This window comes from Plecotus auritus (assembly GCF_963455305.1).
Source record: "Plecotus auritus genome assembly, chromosome: 5".
Classification (NCBI taxonomy): Eukaryota; Metazoa; Chordata; class Mammalia; order Chiroptera; family Vespertilionidae; genus Plecotus; species Plecotus auritus.
Window position 1 is genome coordinate 75,747,693 of NC_137776.1, and position 17,261 is coordinate 75,764,953.

The window sequence follows — 17,261 nt, forward strand, 5'->3', positions numbered from 1 at the left end:
CCCTAACAGCTTCTGCCTGCCTGATCGCCCTCTAACTGCTCCCCTGCCAGCCCGATAGCCCCCAACTGCCCTCCCCTGCTGGCCTGGTTGTCCGCAACTGCCCTCCCCTGCTGGCCTGATCTCCCACAACTGCCTTCCCCTGCCAGACATCTTGTGGTAACCATCTTGTGGTGGCCATCTTGTGACGGCCATCTTGTGATGACATTGCGGTGGCCATCTTTTGACAACGTCACATGAGTGTGTTGCACAACGCCACCCAGGCTTTTATTATATAGGATATCTTATAGAAGCTGCAATGGTGTCCTTTAATGTAAGTATAGATACATGGAACAGATTGTCTGGTACCTGAGGGAAGGTGGGTAGGAGGGGACTGGATAATGAAGGTGAAAGGATTTGCTAAAGAACATATATTCATACTCCATGAGCAGGGACTATAATTTGGTGAAGACCAAGGGAGGAGGAGGCAGGGTGGGTAAAAGGTGGGCAAAGGAGGCCACCTGCAATAATGTCAGCATCAAAAAATTTTAATTAAAGAAATAAATGTAAAGAACATTCAATGAAAAAACAAGCACAATGGCATTCAAAATAAAATTGAACAATGTCCTATGGAATGAATATCTGCACAAATCACACTATGAAGAAATCATTTATTTTTTAATTAAAATTTTTATGAAGCAGGACATAATCAGTGGACACTATTGAGAAATGCATTCCTTTCTTGTTCTTGCTGTTTTCAGACCTGGACAATGTGGAGGGCATTGCTGTGGACTGGATCGGACATAACCTTTACTGGACAAACGATGGCTCCAGGAAGACCATTAATGTGGCCAGGCTGGAGAAGGCCGCTCAGAGTCGGAAGACCCTTCTGGAGGGAGAGATGTCCCATCCCAGAGGGATTGTGGTGGATCCTGTTAATGGGTATGAGATCTTTATCAGCTTTATGTAAGGAAAATTATATTAAATACATTTGTTTTTTAAATTCATATGTGAATTCACACATGAATGGTCTGATTGGAAAAAGTTACTTATGTAGTGATTTGCTCCCCTAGAGAATGTGCTAAATAAACATGTCAAAATATATTGAACTGAAATAAACACATCATTTGTATGAAGGATATATTTACTTGATTTAGTCAGATAAGCACCATAATTCTCCATTTTAGACAGCCTGACACCGAGATAAATAATCAGAGAATCAATCAATTTAACTTTTTAAAGGCTATTGAAATTTAATGTATTCAAAAATAGCCAAGTTTTTTGTACACTTGATGTGTAGGCCGGGCATTTTGTTAAATGGGTCACTACGCTCCTGTTCTGCAGTCCTCACAACAATCCTTTGAATTAGTTGCTAACCTCATCCTTGTTTTACAAAGGAGAAATTGGTAACTGATCTTCAAAAGACTGTTTAATTACTGAGAGATTGGGTAGATTTAAACTCCAGCCGCTTGTCTCCAAGACTTTACTCATAGCCATTATACTCTGTTACTTTTTTAATAGTCTACATTGGTAATCATATAATTTTAGACATAACCATAGTTTCCATACCATGACATCATTTTACAGTGTGCACTATTTGTTTTAGGGTGGAATATTTTGTGCAAATCCTGGGAACATATTTCCCTTTGATGTTTATTCAGAGTTATTACCTGAATATAATATTGAGCATATAGAAATATCAGAGGAATGTGAAAATTCTTAACAGAATCTCAGAATTAATTGAGTAGGTTGCATATTTTACATGTACAGCAGTTACCTGTGGTTTTTTACCCCCCTCCATGGCTTGCATTTCACTGTTTAAAAACAGCATCACAAAAGGAATCTTTTTCATATCTTATGACATACATACAAAACAGACTTAATTAAATAGGGAGCATATGACTCCCTTATAAGCTGAGATCACCTTTTCTAGAACTATTTGTGTGGAGAACACCTGCAAATACAGTCAGGGTGCTTCCTCTGAGGCTGACACCCAAGTAGTGCATGAGTTCATTGTATGTGTTTCTGGAAGACATAATTATTAAGTAATATCAGTGATTGTATGTGTAGATTCTATAATTATCTACTCTATACCTGGGCTTTTAAACCAAGTCATCTATCTGACCTTTAAACCAAGCCAATATTAATTTTAAGACAAAAATATTTATTTCACACTGTCTAATTCTGCTTGAAGCAAGATGTTTTAAATGTGCCTTAAAACAGCATCTTCTTTCTCAGTATTCTGTTAGAGAAAAAATATCTTTTGATAGAGTGAAAGGGTCTTTGTGATGCTCGGGAAGATGATGCAAATATGGAGGTCATAGAATCATATGATTAGGGAGGACATTTGCTAGTAGAAGCCACGAGTTCCATCTCTCTCTTCACATTCAGGAAACTCTTTCAATACTTCCCTAATAGGCAGGCATTCAACTTTATTCGAAACCTATAGCATCTACATAGTTTAGCAGGGGTCCTCAAACTACGGCCCACGGGCCACATGTGGCCCGCCTAGGACATTTATCCGGCCCGCCGGGTGCCGCTGCCTGTCCTGCTTAGCAGCCAACTCATCCCGGGCCCGCAGTGCACATAGGAATTTGTTCATAGTTGTTTTTTTTTAAACTATAGTCCGGCCCTCCAACGGTCTGAGGGACAGTGAACTGGCCCCCTGTTTAAAAAGTTTGAGGATCCCTGGTTTATAGTATTTGGGGGAAATTCTGATTGATATGACTTTTTTTTTTCTTTTTATTAAGACAGTATCTGCATCCCTGTGATTATTGCCTTATAACTGACCCTATATTTGCCTCTAGTGCTACAAAGAATGACTCTAATACCTTTTTCATTCTATGGAGTTTCAAATAGACTACTACTCTTATGCACCAACCTGTAAAACAGACACATATGTGCATATATACATGTGTGTGTGTATATATATTTTCCCCTAGCAATATACTATGCCCAGAGCTTTGTACCAGGTATATAATGGTTAATAAAATAGGCATAGCCTTACCCTTATGAAGCATCTTGTGTTACCTGCAAGGTGAGGGATGAGGAGATAGACCAAAGTGATGGAGGAAAACAAAAAGGTGAAGACTAAGGGAGAAGCCTGTTTAAATAAATTTGCTGAAAGGCCTCTTTAAGGAGCCATCAGATAATCTGAGACTTCATTGCAGAGAAGGAATCAGCCATGGACAGTGAGGAAAAGTGTTTCAGCTACAGAAAATGGTACATTTGAGGATATTAAGTTGGATACGGATGGAGTGTCAGAGGAACTGAAATGAAGACAGTGGGGTTGGATTGCAGATAGCAAGGGGGAAGGTGACGCAGATGCAGTTGAAAAGGACAGTGGGCCTTTGCCCACCAGTATGAGAGCTTTGTACTTTGTCTTCAGTGTTAAAATAGGAAATTAATATAATCATGTTTATATTAAAAATACTAATTTCACTATTCTGTGAAGAATGGATAGGAAGACAATAGAAATAGAAATGTAACCATACAAGTTTAATTATCCAAATAGTTGTTTGACCCCAATACAATTTTTAAAATGAAGAAGAAACTTTAGTTCAGAAAACTCCATTTAAAATAACACAGTATATCTTTAAGCAAAACTTCAGGAAAAAAATGATTTATTTACATTTTTCTACCATAATATCTACTTGCAGCTTAACAAATTACTTAACAAAATTACTCTTTCAGAGGTGTTTTATCAAAAGCTTCATAACCAATTATAGAGTCAGTTAAGGATTCATTTATTTTTCATTAAAGTATATTTTTGATTACCATATAGATCAATATAAATTCATAAGACAATAATTGTCCTGAAGGAATTTATAATCTGGTGTGCTTGTGTGTGTACACACAAACACACACACACACACACACACACACACACAATTACCTATTAAATAAAACAAAGATATACATGATCCTCAGAAATTACTGAGGTTTTTAATACAGAATTGAGCGTTAGTGGATGAATAGGATTCCAAGGTTAACAAAATTATCCCAAGGGCTTAGTCATAAGGTTAGTCAGTGTTCAGAAGGGACAGTATAGCTAACTGTTTAGAGGAAAGGAAGTCAGAGGCAGTTCTGAGGTGAGATGACCTCATTAAAGCTGCAATAGGAGGAATGTGAAGGTACAGAGAAGGAGATGAGGCTAGACATAAGCAGAAATCTTCAATGTTGTGATTAAAAGTTTGAATTTATTTTGCTGACAACAGAGTAATTGAAAGGTTTGAAGATAAAAGCCATACCTTTCAATTCATGATTTAGGAAGACAAGTGATAGCAATGTGACAGGTATATGAGAAGCAACCCATTAGGCGTTCCCTTGAAAAGGGATGAAAGACAGACTGTAGCATTTGTAATAGGAACAGAAAAGGGGGGACAGACAAGAGAGACTGAGAGGATTAGATTGCAGGCCTAATTAGATTGCTGAAATGGGGATAAAGTGGGAGGAGGAGTCAATTAGGATGGCATTGTTCCCCAGCTAATCATTGTAGATGAACTCCTGCCTCCTAATAATTTCAAACTTCATAATTTATATCACTAACTTAGAAACCTGCATTCCCAGTTCTCACTTCTCAAATTTTCATCCATACGACTATGTCCAAAGCTTAGTTCATGTTTCCCCCCATAGAGGATCTTGTGCAGGCATATCTCAATTAATAGTATAACACCCTCTTGTTAACAGCTAGATATTATAACAGCAACAAAATCAATTTATTTCAACAATAAAATTTGTTTTACTTCCATTACAGAGAAACTCTTAGGATTAAGGTATTTCTAGGATTGACCATCAGATAATACAATTGAATTTAGAAACATGGTTAATATCAGCAAAGCCAAGCTTAGTATTACAAGTACCCATATAAATAAGAAAAAAATCCCTGCCTTTAATTATGTTTATCTTTATTTGGAATTTTCAGCAATGCAGCACCATTAAATGCAATTCAATAAATAAATGCAATCGATAATAAAACTAAAAGATGTCCCAAGAAACAAAGGAAAGAGCCTCTTTTGACAGAAAGGCTAGGAATAAACTTCATAAAAAACTTTTATTTGAACAGGACTTGAAAATTAGAGGTATATTTTTTTCTTTCTGTACTAGCAGAAGGCAAGCTTAACATTATTTTGATTTGATGGCTACCCCAAGTTCCACCTATAATAATATTTATATTTGTTTCTGTTTCTTTTGTAGGTTATGTTTTTCTGTATTTAAGAACCTTCACATTTGATGATGATTATAAGGCTTTTACTATATAATTTTCAGTCAGATAATGAAGTGGGTAGATGATGATAGCATATATAGTCTCTGTCAGATTGGCATCACTTATTTAAGTGTTTTTCTTTTATTTTGTTTGAATAAAAATAATCATAGTGATAGATCTTATCACAAAAATATCTCTTTAAATATAAAACAATACAAAGTATGTTTGGAATATATGTTATCATTCTTAATTTTTCTTCATTTATCTGTACATATATAGGTGCACATATGCTTGTGCAATTTGTGTTAGACACACACACACAAAAGAGTGTTACTATGTTCAAAAGAAAAGCTAGAGGGAAAGATAATTGCAATTTTAACAAGTTATAAACTAACAAGAATAAAATAGCATTGATTAACTGTATTTAAGATTTTAGGGAAGTATCAATAGGGAGACAAAAGTTGCACATTTTCTTTTCACAGAGTTAATTTATGTAGTTGAAGTTGAATAGTTATACCTAGCTAGTATAGGATTACAGCAAACAGAATGACTCTTGTGTATTCCTAATTTGCTCCAATAATAAAACCACTCAAAGAACACACAGGATATAAAATAAGCATATTGCCATGTTTATTTCTAGGATCAGAATGTATTTTGACTCATTAAAATTCACTACTCTTAATATACTTCCTCAGATCTGAAAAGGCCTAACAACATAATTATAAACTGTTAAGAAACTTTTTAAAAAGCTTCATGGGCAAAATTTTTGGATGGTGTGTTTCAGCCTAAGCTGTCCCAAATTTGCTTGGTTAGATCACTGTAGGATTATTCGTCATGGATACAGATGTTTACCAGATTACTTCAGAAATTCTTCAGGGTCTACAAAATGTGAGAGGTAGGGAATCTAATAAGGGTATTTCTAGGGTAAGCAGCTTAGGAGAGCTTTGGCACTTTACAAACTTGTTTATGAGGTGACTGAATCAAAGCTTACACTTTAATAACTCAAGCACTTTCTCACGACCCTAAAACAGTGTGGGTGGAGGGGTTTAACCTTATTCATGAGGGAATGGCAGTATTCCCTCTCCCACTGTTGTAGCTTACACAGAATGATTTGTTCTTCAAGGCAGAAGCTTTTGTTTGAGATAGAAATTAAATCTCAGAATCTTAAGGTCAGTCAACCTGCTGTTATTAAACTTATGTGCAGCTAAATCATCTTCTGTGGGTTTTGGGGTAATAATAAGCAGCAATAAAGACTAGGTAATTTGCATCAGGAAGACAAATTAGACCTGGACAAACGATCGCAGTATGATTGTGCCTTTTAGTTCAAAGACAGTCCTATTGCCTGTCTTGAAAACTAATAATTCACCTGAGATTAAATAAAGTCTGTGGTCGATCATTAACTATACAAGGAGTTTTCATGTCAGTCAATGGGCTTTTTAATTACGTAGTTGATTATATGTTTCATAAAATGAACATTTAAAAATAGTAATGCCTCACAAACCATTTCCCAAACTTGCTATCAACACCAAAGAAAATCAATATCTGGCACTTACTGTTAGCTTAATCACTGAGACCAATAAATGTGGTAGTGTGTTTTCTGTAATGTGTCCAAAGGATGGACACATGCTTACTTCCCAGCCACCTCCTCCCTTTGGCAGGTATGCATTTAAGTGGGAGAAAAATCCGAATGTCATTAGATTTTATGGAGGTGCCCAGTTTGCGGAAGTGTCCCTCTGTACTGAGGCTGGTTTAAATAACGTGTACGCTCTTGTTTGTAATGTCCTAGTTGGATGTATTGGACAGACTGGGAGGAAGATGAGATAGACGACAGCGTGGGAAGGATCGAGAAGGCCTGGATGGATGGCTTCAATCGGCAGATTTTTGTGACTTCAAAGATGCTGTGGCCAAACGGTTTAACTCTGGACTTTCAAACCAGCACCTTATACTGGTGTGACGCCTATTATGATCATATTGAAAAGGTGTTTTTGAATGGAACTCACAGGAAGGTAAAAGACAAATGCTGCTGGTTTGAATCCGCAGGCCTCTGCGTTTTCACAGAGCCTTGTTGTGCTGTGTTAAAAATACTTTCAAGTTTATTTTTACCGCTCCGAGGTGGCTGCCAGCCATCTCGGTGGGGTGGCTGCAGGAGGCTGAGCAGCGCAGTGCAGCTGGCATTTGCCTCCGGGGAGAGCAGGCCGCTCACCAGGGTGTGCCAGGATTTGTGAGTTTTTTCAAAGCTCTCAGGATATCAGAGCTGCTTTAAAATGCAGCTTTCTACATTCTTGATGAGTTTGCTCTGACCAAGCAACCCTACTCTATTCAAATATCTTCAAACTTTGCAGCTGAAATTTAGCCTATAGATTATGTAAACTTAATTATAATGCATTTTTTAAAAATAAAGAACTTCATGCCATTGAAATTGAAACATAAGAATAAACTGAACTTCAAGCTTGTTGGTATGAATAGATATAAACTTCCTCTTACCTCTTTTTGGAAGAGTCATTGCAAAATGATTCTGAAATTCAGGGGTAAATGGAGGATGTCGTTGACTGTGTGACAGAGGCAGCGTTGAGAAAACATCACCTCTATATTTTATCTTATAATTACCTAAGCATGTATAACATTATAAATTAACTTCAAACTGTCTAGTTAAATAATGGAAAAAATGGAATATTTAAAATTATCAAAATGCTTTCTTTGATACTACAGTTCTTCCTTTTTGGAAAGGAAGACTGCACAATTGGCTAAGCCCATTCATGATGAATTCTGTTTGAGAAATAAATAGTATACTAATCAGTTAATACTATTTCAGTCATTGACTCACTCTAACAGTGCTTTAAATATTTTTCTCCAAATGAGTAAAATTCATTGCCATTTAACCTGTCACATACTTAACAGATGCTAAATAAATATTTATGATTTCTTTGAAGATGTCGATGTGTACATAGTAGACATAACATTTCAATGGCCCATGTTTTAGCTTAGGTTGAGGCGAGAAAATAAATAAGAAACTGTCTCAATTATTCACTATATGAAAATTTATTATGAAGAATTCAGAAAAAAAAAGGAGCAAAATTTGGATTGCTAACCCTAAATTATTTGGATAACTTTATAAATTCTCTAATATTAAATGAAACAAGTATAATATGCTTTTTCATATTGTATACAATCCATTTTATAAATGGCAAAAGCTGAAAAAGTATTATCATTATTGGAGGTATTATTCCTTTTCCCCCCCCACAACCCTACATGTGAAACAGGACCTATCACATGGTCACTCTATTTAAACAACAAAAATATAAAACTGGAATGTAAAGAAGATATCAAGATAATCAGAATTGAAATTAGCCTACTAACCTAGTTTAACTATTTACTATTAGTGTTTCTATGTTCAAAATTAAAATATTTATCTTCTTCCTTGTTATCTCCAAAATTTCTTCAAATTGCAATTGCTCAATTAAAATAGAAAGATCCCTTTCACTCCCAATGTCTTAATACCACCTTATATCCCTTGGCTATTGGATGAGCAATATTGCAATATACATAATGACAGTAATTACTCAGGTCAATTTCTATCCCAGGATATTAATCTGTAATGTTACAAAGAAAAGACACAGGGAAGAATGTCAGACAAAGTCATTTTAATGTTTGCATTTCTTGACCATGCATGTAAAGCCAAATATGAGAGAATTTAAATAAATGAAATGTAAATGGTCTCCTTCAAATAAGGTCTAGAAACAGAAAAATATGCTCACATTGTGAAATCTATTTTTCAAATATACTGAAAGAAAATATGAGTTGAGATATTAGTTGGATCACTATATGTTATATGTATTTGAAAACCACTTTAAATAGTTATGTTTGTAAAGGTCAGTTCTGAACTTTCACAATGTGTTTACATTTCACAGGTGGTTTACAGTGGGAAAGAGTTGAACCATCCTTTTGGACTGTCACATCATGGGAATTACGTGTTCTGGACTGATTACATGAATGGTTCCATTTTTCAACTAGATTTGATAACGAATGTGGTGACATTACTGAGGCGAGAAAGACCACCCCTGTTTGGGCTTCAGATTTATGATCCACGAAAGCAACAAGGTATTAAACACCAAATAAAATTGCTTCTGAGTTTCAAACATAATAACACTTCAGTAGTTACAAAAATATTTTATTTTGACAGTGTTTCTAAAATGTTATGATAAAAGGTGTCCAGTTACTTCAAAGTCAATCAAATCTTGGAATCTGTTACCATAAAAATGTATTATTTTATTATTCAAAATAACCCGATTGAGTAACTCTGGGAATTCTATCTGAGTGAAGTTCAATGTTTTCTCCAAATACTTACTTTTTGATCTAGTCTTCACAGAAGGAGTCTGTTAAAGTAAATAAAAAATATTTTTAATGTTTTCAAAGATTATTGTGAGCCATTAGAAAAACTTTGATTGGGAACTAAATATTATGGGAAAATATTTTAAAATACATTGTATAAGGAAATTGCATTTCTAATAGTATCTTACTATATTTTTTCTTAGTTCATGTACATTTGAAAATCAATTAATTTAGATGATATGAAAGTAAAATAATCTACCATTATATTCATGTCTTATTAAAATCAGATAATATTCTATTATTTTATCTACATCTATATTTTATTCTATGTTTATTAAGATTTACTAAGCTACCCACAAATACCATGACTTAGAATTTAGGGATTAAATAAAGAAAACCATTTGCAAAGTACATAGTAGATTTTTGTTATGATTCTAAAGTTATTATTCCTTTTTTACTGGAAATATTTTTGTGAAAAAAATTTTAAATTTAATAAATCTTTATTGTTCAGATTATTACAATTGTTCCTCTTTTTTCCCCCATAGCTCCCCTCCACCCGGTTCCCACCCCACTCTCTGCCCTTGCCCCCCCCACACTGTCCTCATCCATAGGTGTACGATTTTTGTCCAGTCTCTTCCTGCACCCCCCACACTCCTTTCCACCCGAGAATTGTCAGTCCACTCCCTTTCTATGCCCCTGATTCTATTATATTCACCAGTTTATTCTGTTCATCAGATTTTTTTATTCACTTGATTTTTAGATTCACTTGTTGATAGATATGTTTTTGTTGTTCATAATTTTTATCTTTACCTTTTTCTTCTTCTTCCTCTTCTTAAAGAATACCTTTCAGCATTTCATATAATATTGGTTTGGTGGTGGTGAACTCCTTTAGCTTTTTCTTATCTGTGAAGCTCTTTATCTGCCCTTCAGTTCTGAATGATAACTTTTCTGGGTAGAGTAATCTTGGTTGTAGGTTCTTGCTATTCATCACTTTGAATATTTCTTGCCATTCCCTTCTGGCCTGCATAGTTTTTGTTGATAAATCAGCTGATAGTTGTATGGGTGCTCCCTTGTAGGTAACTAACTGTTTTTCTCTTGTTGCTTTTAAGATTCTCTGTTTGTCTTTCGCTCTTGGCATTTTAATTATGATGTGTCTTGGTGTGGTCCTCTTTGGATTCCTTTTGTTTGGGGTTCTGTGCACTTGCAGGACTTGTAAGTCTATTTCTTTCATCAGGTGGGGGAAGTTTTCAGTCATTATTTCTTCCAATAGGTTTTCAGTATCTTGCTCTCTCTCTTCTTCTGGCACCCCCATAATTCTGATGTTGGTACGCTTGAAGTTGTCCCAGAGGCTCCTTACACTATCTTCAACTTTTTGGATACTTTTTTCTTTTTGCTTTTCCGGTTGAGTGTTTTTTGCTTCTTTGTATTTCAAATCTTTGACTTGATTCTTGCGATCCTCTAGTCTGCTGTTTGATCTCTGTATAATATTTTTTATTTCAGTAAGTGTATGCTTAATTTCTAGTTGGTCCTTTTTCATATCCTCAAGGGTCCCACTAAATTTATTGGCCTTTTCTAGGAAATTCTTGAAAAACCTTATAACCATGGTTTTGAACTCTATATCCAGTCGTTTGCTTTCCTCCATTTCTTTCATTTGTGATCTGTTTCTTTGTCTCCGCATTTTCACTGCTTCCCTGAGTTGATAGAGTGGGTTTGTGTGCTAGGTGTCCTATATGGCCCAGTGGCTCAGCCTCCCCAGTTACCTGAGGTGGACACTCTTGGTGCACCCTTTTGTGGGCTGTGTGCACTGTCTTGTTGTAGTTAAGCCTTGATTGTTGTTGGTATCACTGGGAGGAAGTGACCTCCAGGCCAATTGGCTGTGAGGATCAGCTGTGTCTATGCTGGGAGAACTTCTGTGCGGGAGACACCCTTATGGGAGAAGACTTGCAAAAGCCTCTGTGCTCAGCTTGAATGGTGTGGGGTCTCAGGGCGGAGCAGACAGCATTGGTTTCCCGTCAGCCCTGCCCTATGAGTCCCCTGTGTCTCAGTGTCCCATGGTAATCGCTGCAAGCACCTCTGAGAGAAAGCCGCCCTCGAGTTCTGCCCGCTGCCAGACAGTCCAGTTTCTCCCCGAATGAGTCTGGGTCCCCAGAGTCTTCCCCGGAACTGGACTTCAGTGCAGTCGGGAGCTTTTGTCTTCCTCCCACTTGAGAAAGCCAGCTACGCACTCAGTTGCCAGTCCTCTGCGTGCGCATCTCTGTACCTTTGCCTCCTACAGCTCCTTGAGTATCAGTGTGCTTTTCTCTTTCCTTCTTGTTGTAGAATGTCCACTCAGCCAACCTTTCTTTGGTTCTGGATGATGACCATTTTGTCTTTTAGTTGTAGTTTTGAAATTATTGTGCGAGGCAGCAGTTTAGGTGTTTACCTATGCCGCCATCTTGCTTTCTCCGCTTTTTGTGAAAATTTAATAAGCCTATATTTCAATGCATTTAGGATGAAATATTATATCCTGAGTGTTTCATTTCACATGTTGTCAATAGGAAGTTATCTAGCAACAAGAGTATTTTGAAGATATTTCTACTAAAAGGGGGACGTTAAAAGAAAACTATCTCAATTAAGAACATTTTTTTCTACTGTATTACAATTGTCTCATTTGCATAAAAATGCAATTTCATGAAATAATGGAAGTACATAGAGTGAGAAGTATATAAAGCTTTAATAACTAATAAAATATAAAATTATCTTTAAAAAACAAAAATGAAATTATTTGAGATGGCATAAACTATAACTGTGGACACAAAATAAATAATAGAACAATTGCCTGCATAAATCAAATGCTAATATTTTCTGTTATATTCACATCCTCCTGGTCCCTCCCCCTGCCACCATTGTTGTTTGTCTACACTAAACTGGAGCCAAGACTATGAACAGGAATAACCCTTCTCATCTCCTGTGGTGTCTTGTTTTCAGGGTTGTTGTTCCCTTTAATTCCACATTGATTAATTTTCTGGATTTTATTACACCAATTAGTGTATAATCACATTTTCTATTTTCTTTCTCTTCTGTAATTGTTTATCTTGAATGTCATTGCTAAACTCACTGTACTCAAACTCCATGACATTCTCATAATCTTCAATTTCTTTAAACTTCTAGTTGGTTTAGAAAGTTGATCAACTAAATACAATATATGGACGAGAAATATCTCAGCTAACTATAAAATAGATTTGGGCTTAAACCCAGATCCTGACACTTTCTCCTTCATAAACTTGGGACACATCATAAAGATTTAACAAAGATAAGAAATGCTTTCTTCAAAAATATTTTATAAGGAATAGATATATGTTATATGAGAGTAAGACTTAGAGCAGTACTTGTGTTTTACATTAATTAATTTGCCCCTATCATTTCTCAATCTGGAGGCATATATTTTTAAGTTTCCTTGCATATAAGCATTTGAAACAAATATTTAAATGAATAATGTGTCACAATCATATACAAAAACACATGTTATATGAGAATTATATTTCAATATTCATGAGGAATATATTTGGTGTTCTAGACAGTGTCATTGACATATAATTGTTTAGTGCTGCTCCTTGGATGGATAGTGTATTTTTAAAAATTACTTTTAAAAGATTGGTAATCAAAGGGACATTAAAATGAAAATTTATCCTTGATTACTAAATTATTTATGCAGTCTTTATTCTAGAAACCATTATGCTCTGTCTTACTGAAATAATGCATTTGGCCAAATTGATTGATTGTTTTTTATTAGTGTAGGTGAAATAATCAATGAGTCTGTTTTCTACCCAGTCTTTGTGTAGCAAAGGACTTACTTGAATCTTTTGAACAGACAATACAATATAGAAAGGATACCTGATCAACATTTATTTTACTTAGTCAATAAACATTGAAATTGGATAACCTACTTAGTATCTAAATTTTTAGTTTATTTAACTACATTGATCAAAATAGCTAGATTATGAAGCAAAATGCAATCAGATGTTTAAATACAGACATATTATCTTACCCATGTTATAATTTCTCTCAGCAGCATTTCTCTTTGCATCTTTTGAACATCAGATATTAACAAATATTTAGAAACATATAATTAGTGCCACATAAACTTGGGATATATATTGTCTTGTTAAACTGTTGGGTGTTTTTTTTTTGTTGTTTATTTGTTTGTTTGTTTTTAAGGATAAAGTAGCTGGAGTTGAATAGAAAACCAAATCCTTAAGTAGTACATATCACTATTCTTCATGGAGTGAAATAACCTAGTCTTAAATAGCCTTGTACTCTCTTTCTCTTCCTTTCTTTCTTTTTCTATGAGAGACTAATGTATATGGCATAATTTGTATATGTAATACATATAGACTACATTTATGTATATGCAATATTTATATATATGTCTATGAATATATATACACACATATAAATACATAGATGATAGATAATATCATACATATACACACACATCCCACCCCACAGGAATACTATGAAAAAAATCATGAATACTATTAATGTAATATCTAAACTCTTAGACTTAGTGTCAGAAAATTAGTTAGCTAATTTGATCTCTCCAGATCAGGAAAAACTCATCAGATTTTTGGGTAACATATCAGCTTATTTTAGGAATGTAGATATATAACCATACTAAAGAAGCTCTTAATAAGGTACACGCGCGCACACACACACACACACACACACACACACACACACAGCTTCAAAGAAGTCAAATGAAAATGGTCTTTAATGAACATATAATTATAAAATAGAGAAAAGTATGACACATTTTATCCTTTCTCAGATTGACATCATTCAAAGCTAATTCTTCTGAAATTATCCTAGATGAAATACATAATTTATCTAGTCTTTATACAACTTTTATTTTCTCTTCTAAACTGTAATTCTGACTATCTTTCCATCAAGTGAAGAGAAGAAAATTCCCATATGTTTATGTTTCATATTAGGTTCAGAGACTTCTAACTACTCATATGATAAAACTCTGAGAATTCAAGAGTTTAGGAGGCATATAGAAAAGGGAGTTTTTCCTTCCATTATTTTGAAGAAAATTCATATAAAGGGAAAAATGAAACAATGTGATTCCTTAGCACTAATGGTTCATATATTACACCATTTGCTACAAGTAAAAGATACTTTATTAATGAAACTAAGACCTAAAAAAATCCATATATTAATATAGGCTTGGGAAATGTTTTAATATATCATGTATCCTTATTACTCTTTATAAAAGATACTAGAGGCCCGATGGATGAAATTCATGCAAGGGGCTCCACCCTCACAGCCCCAGCTTTGTCTGGAAGGACATCTGGAAGGTCGTCCAGCTGTCAGGTCTAATTAGCATATTATGCTTTTATTATTATAGATTATATGCCTTTAAATAATTTACATTGATAAGTATGTAGCCAAAGTATGTATGTATACTTACATACAAATAAGAATATTCCTTTTATCTTAATGAAACAGACATATCTACCCACATACATGTACCTTATGTCTACACCCCCAAATGATTGTTTCTATCATTCAAATTGCTGACTAAAAGTTTCATTCATTCATTCGTGTCTTCATTCATCAATGTAACTAAAGTTTATCAAACACACAGTCTGTGCCAGGTACTGTAAGGGACAGAAAAAATCTACTTCTTCAAGTTTTAAGATTGGAGGAAAAAAGACAAAGTTTTTGGCCCAGACAGACCACTATCTTGAACTTAATTTTGAAAGTTATTCCTCATTTGTTTTCCTTATAGATTTGATTTTTTAAAGTATCTGCTTTAAAAGAAACTTCATTTAGGGTTTATTTTGTTGTTTTTAGTATGTTGTTTTTCTGAACTTTGTCATATATAAATAAGTTAGAGTATATATGATCAATAATTTTAGATTAAGAAAAATCCCTTTTCTAATTATTTAGAAATAATGATGATAATAGTGATAATACCACTGTTATTATTATCTAGAAATAAATAATAAACCTTATTATAAATTCTTATTTTTAAATAAGAAGTTTTTTTCTTATTTGTAGAAATTGGAAAAGTCATTTAAACCTATACTCCCACCCGAAAATGAGAGAAAATCTACTTATAAGTTTGTTATAAAAATTGAATTCAATGTATATTTAAAGTAACTAGCCCTAGAATTCATGCATAATGGATTTTCAAAAAAGATAGCTACCAATATGTTTATAAACTCATTAATATTTATGTATAAAATTTTTAATGCTGTTTATATTCAGTCGTGTTTTCAAGATAATATCTTTACATAAATAGTTTTGCAAGCTACTAGAAATTTAATAAAAAACTACCATAGAGCTCTATTGGGAATATGGTTAAGTAACAAGTTAAAAATATATTAGATACCATTAATATTTTTAAAATCTAAGAAATTTTAATAAGAGGTACAAAATTATTTAAAATAATTTATATTTTTATTATGACAGGCCAAGTATCAGTTCCTCTCTTTTAACACATAGTATTCACAGAAAGGACATGTATTTAAAAGTTGGAATAATGATAATTCATTTCTAATTACTTAAATTATGCATTCAATAAAACTAATAAGTATGAGTCCTGCTGTTAATTTAAAGAATTTGATATTTAGATATATTTTCAATATGAAAATATGTTCTAAAATATTGTTTTCAGTACCTTCTTATTTCTTATGGTTTTAATTTTTCATAGTTCTCAAATTTTTTGAAGTAATTCTAATTTTACAGAATCTGAATTTTAATAAATATTGAACATACAATTTAATCCTCTACATATGGTATATAACATAGATAGAACTCCTAAGAATCATATGAAATATTAAATTTTTATTCCATGGTCGTGGAATAAATACAACTATATTTGGAAGCTGCCTAGAAATGTTTTTGCATCTGCTGTTGGAAAAAGTCTGAACTAAGCTTAATTAACTTCCTAGTTTAGAAATTGTTCTATAGCTTTAAATATTAGCTTCCTTAGCTTCAAAGTGTATCTTTCATTTTTTATAAACATAGCAAATTTAATTTATTTCTCAGAATAATGAAAAGAAATATTTATATACTTTTGATCTTCGGGTGCATGATGATAATCTATGGGGATGAGTTAAATATTTATTGCACAGGGCAACATTTTAAGTATTCTTTAAACTCATTTATTAACAATTTCTACATAGCATTTCCAACCCCTGAGGCCCACAGTGCAATAACCTAGTCTGTCACTTCAGTCACAGTGTTGGCACTTACACTTGAACTGCCAATGTAGTTTTAGTTATTATATTATACTATTATATTGTATGTCTCTGAGTAATTAAAAGCTCTTTATTTTTAATGTTTGAATAATATATACTAATATTTTCAAAATGTTCTTTATTGATACTTTGGAAAATGGCACCGTGTAAAATGACCCTGATATTTACACTGCCAGTTGGATTGCATTGCAGAGTTCTTTCTAACTATTCTCACATATATGCTAAGAAAATGTACTTTCTTCCTGGCCTTTCTAACTTGTAGGAATAATAACATCAAAATGATGATTACCTAAATTTTATTTACTCTCACCTACATTTTTATAAAACAGAATCTTCAGCCTCTTCAAAAATTTTACCTCAGTTGTATCTGAATCTCTCAGGGTGTCTCCCATATGTTCATGAGCATGGACATACAAGTTCCCCCCTGCGCCTATTTGTTGGTGTCTGTGCATGCCTCATCAGTGTCTGTGCCATTCAGGTCCACTGGGACAACACGTTACCCT

At 33.9% G+C, this 17,261-nt stretch overlaps 1 protein-coding gene across 2 annotated transcripts in view; it reads left to right on the plus strand.

The window, feature by feature from the left end:
- LRP1B (LDL receptor related protein 1B) overlaps window positions 1-17,261 on the plus strand; it is a 1,782,191-nt gene that overhangs the window by 1,035,757 nt on the left and 729,173 nt on the right. For both annotated transcript variants that reach the window (XM_080670835.1, XM_080670834.1), the window contains exons 12-14: window positions 738-918; window positions 6,969-7,188; window positions 9,091-9,280. In XM_080670835.1, coding sequence (XP_080526961.1) covers window positions 738-918; window positions 6,969-7,188; window positions 9,091-9,280 — 591 coding nt within the window. The remainder of the gene's footprint in view (window positions 1-737; window positions 919-6,968; window positions 7,189-9,090; window positions 9,281-17,261) is intronic.